General features: G+C 35.5%; 1 protein-coding gene and 1 long non-coding RNA gene across 2 annotated transcripts; one reads left to right on the top strand and one right to left on the bottom strand.

Annotated features, from left to right (window-relative positions):
- Positions 1–2,358: 2,358 nt before the first annotated feature.
- LOC135432952 (uncharacterized) lies at positions 2,359–4,150 on the top strand. Its single transcript, XR_010436997.1, has 3 exons — positions 2,359–3,742; positions 3,813–3,961; positions 4,037–4,150. It is a non-coding gene; the product is annotated as an uncharacterized LOC135432952 (long non-coding RNA).
- LOC135432951 (lysoplasmalogenase TMEM86A-like) lies at positions 2,432–3,598 on the bottom strand. The gene is made up of 3 exons (XM_064688851.1): positions 3,410–3,598; positions 2,617–3,328; positions 2,432–2,557 (listed from the first exon to the last, which is right to left on the bottom strand). Exons 2-3 carry the CDS (start codon positions 3,296–3,298, stop codon positions 2,544–2,546), a joined length of 696 nt encoding a protein of 231 aa, XP_064544921.1. The 5' UTR covers positions 3,299–3,328; positions 3,410–3,598; the 3' UTR covers positions 2,432–2,543.
- Positions 4,151–4,703: the final 553 nt, after the last annotated feature.

Raw genomic sequence — 4,703 nt, 5'->3', positions numbered from 1 at the left:
AGCATAACCCTTCACATATCTGCAACTGGCGGGTAAGTACTTCTTTACATACTCATATAATAATTAAATAGGAATGTAAATAATGTACATTTCATTGTACCTAGTATATACATAACCAGACGCTCAGCTCAATTCCTTTAATCAATACCTGGTAATCTTTGAATTATATTTGTCTTCTCACCTGTTGTTTTGTTAATGCAACAACAAAACTTGTGATAAGATTGTTGAGAATTTCGTTGGTATTATTGTGGACATGTGCTCGTTGAGGCGTATATAATTAAATTTTCGATTTATATGCAGTAAATAATAATGCACTTAGATGACCAATTGCTTTAATCAACAACTTGTTACTTAAAGCTATTTGTGCATTTTAATTGATCGTGTTCTTAATGGCTTATTAAATAATCAACACTATTTTTTAAATGTTTGTGCGTTCTTGCATAAAAAAGGCTTTTGTGGAATTGAATTTTCCATTAATGCATATACATGGCTGAAATGTTTTTCGTTGTTCGGCAGAACCATGCAAACCGCCAACAAGAGGCAGCACAAAGCGACGTGGCAAAGACAGGCAATGTGAAGCCATGGCGACAGGCACCAATGCCAGCACATTTCACACAAATATAAATATTTGTTTATGCCACATTGGGGCGACACAGAAACACAAACAGAGTGGGTAACTTGGGTGGCACACAGATATGAGCTTATGAGCTTTGCAAGTGAGAAGCGCATACTTTGAGAGAAAGAGAGAGAGAGAGGGGGGAGCGGGTGACAAATATGCTGGCCGCATTGCTAACGCTTTTCCCATAGACACCAATCGTAGATAAATACTTTGATTTATTGTCTGCTTCAATATTTCCGCACAATTTATGCTCGTAGCCGCGCATTGGGAAGTCGTATAATTAATATGTTTACCCGGCGTATGCGTTATCTTTATTTCGAATCAATTCTATGCTAGAAATGTTAATGCCTTTTAAAGTTTCGCCATACAGATTGGACTTTAAACTAACATATTTCAGCTTAATGGGCTATATTAAAGTGTATAATGGCAATGAAATTTAATCTGCTGAATGTCAAAAAGTTGTACTTCAATTGTTTACAACATTTGTAAATTGAAAACACCAACAATTGATTGGACTCACTCTCTTTTTAACACTTTAAAAAGAATTGGGTTATTTAGTATAGTCACGCGTTAAGAATGAAGTAGAAACTTTTTCTACGACGACTCAACTGTAATTATAATATATTTACTTATTATATTCACTGAGCTAGATTCAAGAGAAGTTGCTTTCAAGATTTATTTCTCAGCATCCGAAGAAGGTTTTGAATTACTTAGCAATTAATCTGTGCAACAACAAGCAACAGCAGACTTTTCTGTTCATTTTTTTGCTAGTTTTTTCATACAACTTTGAATTTAAGGAAAAACTTGAAAAAAACATAGATGGAAGTACTCTATTAAATGGCAGACATAGGAAATAAGATAATCCAAGCTAGTTAACGCTGAGAAAAACATTCGAAATCATTAAGATATTGACAAAGACATTTTGAAATGTGTAATACATTTTATACTAATTATTTCATTTAGAGCAGCCTTAATAATTGATCGGACACACTAGCTCTCGATAACTATAAATGGGGCTGACGGTTTTACTATATTAAAAGCTAAAGAAATGAAGTGGATAGTTTTGATCGTATTCTTAGCACTATTTGTTAGTAAGTATTACAATATTTACTGACTAATATTACGATCTTTAATCAAATTAAACTGAATTTTTGATTAGCTACTAGACCGTCATGCTGTAAATGGGGATGCTTACTCGTTGGATGCAATAGGGCAAGAAAAAAAAACAGATTTTGATTTATTTGGGCTTACTCCCACCAAAACTAACGATACTATATAATAATACAAATATGTAGGACTGAATAAAATTGAAACTGTTTGTTGACTTCCTTTGAACACGTGCAATCGTTAAATATATTATTAGTTATTAACTAAGTGCTGGGTCCAATCTAGCTTTCAGTTGTGTTTTAGGCATAACTAACGTAGTTTAAAATATTCTGTGTGACAGAGAGAAAAATTAAAGAAATTACTACGAAAGATACTTTTATTTTCACTTTTTGACTTAAAGTTATCATTTGTAAAAGCAAAATACGAATAAGCTTGCCTCTCAATCATAAAGATACATTAATAAGGAGTCAATCCAGACAGAAGTACCCTGTCAAATGGCTGTCAGAATAAAATCCGATAATAATAACTCGGTAACATTTCAACCTTCTCAAATGAGTTATGTAAATTTGTGTGCTTGTATAATGTGCATATCTCACTTTTTGTATCATTAAAAATACCCGCAATTGATTGGAAGCACACGCTCTTAATAGCTAGAAATATTGCTAACAGTTTTGCAATCCTAGAAACTTAAAAATGAAATGAATATTTTGGTAACTAGTATTTTTATTGCTAATATAAAGAATGTACAGCCAATTAATCTGTATTCTTGACTCTAATTTGATTATATTAAAAACTGGCCTGCTGCAAACCCGGATACCTACTGCTCGGATTCTAATGGTAATAATGTGATGAATTAGACAGTTGACAGTGTTATTTGATTATATTCGTACCCGTGGGCAGTCGTCCCTCATCGGCAGTGCTCAATGCAATGGCAAATTGGGCAGCATAATAGGTTATCATGACTTGTAGCCGAGGAGAGGGCAGACGTACTTTCAATATATAGATCACTGCAGTGAGCGCCTCGGATGCGATAAACAGAGCAGCGCCTACGGCAGCCAAGAAGGTCAGGAAACTCTTGACATGCAGGGCAAGTACCAATGAACGCCAGAACATGATGGTTATCAGCGTATAATAGATGGACAAACCGATTAGTTGCATCGTACTCAAATGCCCAACCATGAAAAAAATCGAACCGATGGCCGGTATATAAAGACAGATTCCAAGAACAATCTTCAGCGGATGCCAGCCAAAAGCGCACATATAACAAATGTGTGTCGCACCCAAACAGGTCATGCCCAAGGTCAATAACATCAAATTGTACATGACATCAGCAGCGCAGGAAAACATTAAGCCGATTAAAATCAATTGGGATCGTCGGTAGTGCGTTTTGATCGCAAACGCCTTGATCGAAACATAAAACATCAATGCCACTATGGGCAAGCATCGTAGCGCAGTTGTCCATAGTTCCCACACATGATCTTGACGCACCAGCGTAAAATATAGTACCAAACTTATATAAAACGGGACGAGCTTTACGAATTCAATAGCGATGAAACGCAAGTTGTGGTACATGATTATTATTTTCGCCAGAGCTCAAGAAAGCTGCCGTTTACAGAAAAAAGAATGCGTAAATTTAATAAAAACAATCAGTCATTGGATCAATTGCATTAAGGAAAGGATTACCTTTCTAATTGGGCATTACGTAGTCATTGTGTGGCAGCCAGCCAAAACGAATCAAGAGTTTTGAAATTTCGGAATTTATTATTACAATGGAGACTTTCTGTTTGTTTTTTGCTAGTTTTTTCGAAATATTATGAAAGTTCAAAATTGAAAAGGTACAGGCTCAGCATCATATAGATACATAAGGCATTAATCAAGGCATGGCTCGTCAAAAACACGGCTAAACGGCTGAAAACCCCACAACCCTAACATCGCGACATTCTAAATGGTGGGAGAGTTTATCATTGGGCTGTCATAGAAAATCTTAAAAAAAAACTGACCTACTCTGTGAAAAATGTATGTATGTTTGTAGCATGCCTAACCTGATATACATTTTAGGCAACTTTTATCGCAATAAAAAAAGCAGCAATAATTAATTGGCCACACTAGCTCTATGAAGCTGAAACATACATATATGAAACCAGCTATAAATGGGGCGGTTTCTTATAGTACAAGTTCAATAATAAAAAGTGAAGTGGATACCTTGGATCACATTTGTAGCAATGGCTACGGAAAGTAAGCATTGGAAGTGTTCATTACATATATTACGTGTATTAACTAAATTAATGTATATTCTTGATTTTTAATCAGGAAGTTTGCCAGCACGTTGCGAGGCGTTAAAAATTTAAATTTTGAAATATATTTATTTGGATTTACTTGCACGAAATATCTGTGTATAAGTGAGAAAAATGCAAAGAATTTGTCAACTTAGAACATATGCAATCATTAATAATTTATAAAACATGTATTAACAAGTAGCCGAGTCCAATGTACAATTTCTTTCAGATGCTCAAATGATTATGAAAGCTTTTACCTTTCATTTGATGTGTTTTAGGCATAAGTTATTAATTTTGAAATTTGCCGTGTGACAGACAGCCAAAACGAATCAAGTGTTTCCGATTTTGACAGCTGGGCTGATTGAGCCGAGCAGGTGAAATTAAAGAAGAAATCAAAGATGACATTGCATAAAATGCGATTGTTGATTACTCGGAGGATTTGATTTCCAAGTATGGACGACTGCCTGGAGAGTTCATGAAAAGTAGTTAAAGTGCTGTTGCTTACATTTCCGGCTTTCTGGCTTTAAGACTGCTTCAGCTCTCCTGTCCTTTGACCTCTCTGGTCGAAAACCAAAAACCAGACAAAGCCCCAACTAACAAACTAACAACAACAAAAACCCACAAATATGCCGAAACGTTTGCGCATTCGACATGCCAGTTGCCCACAGTCGACAGTCGGCAATCAGACAGGCTGGAATTGG

The sequence above is a fragment of the Drosophila montana genome, unplaced genomic scaffold, assembly GCF_035044405.1.
Source record: "Drosophila montana isolate Dmon_TW-CO22-7 unplaced genomic scaffold, ASM3504440v1 contig_3216_1, whole genome shotgun sequence".
NCBI classification, from domain to species: domain Eukaryota; kingdom Metazoa; phylum Arthropoda; class Insecta; order Diptera; family Drosophilidae; genus Drosophila; species Drosophila montana.
Note: the sequence above shows the minus strand (reverse complement) of the source record. Positions and strands in the feature narration are given on the sequence as shown.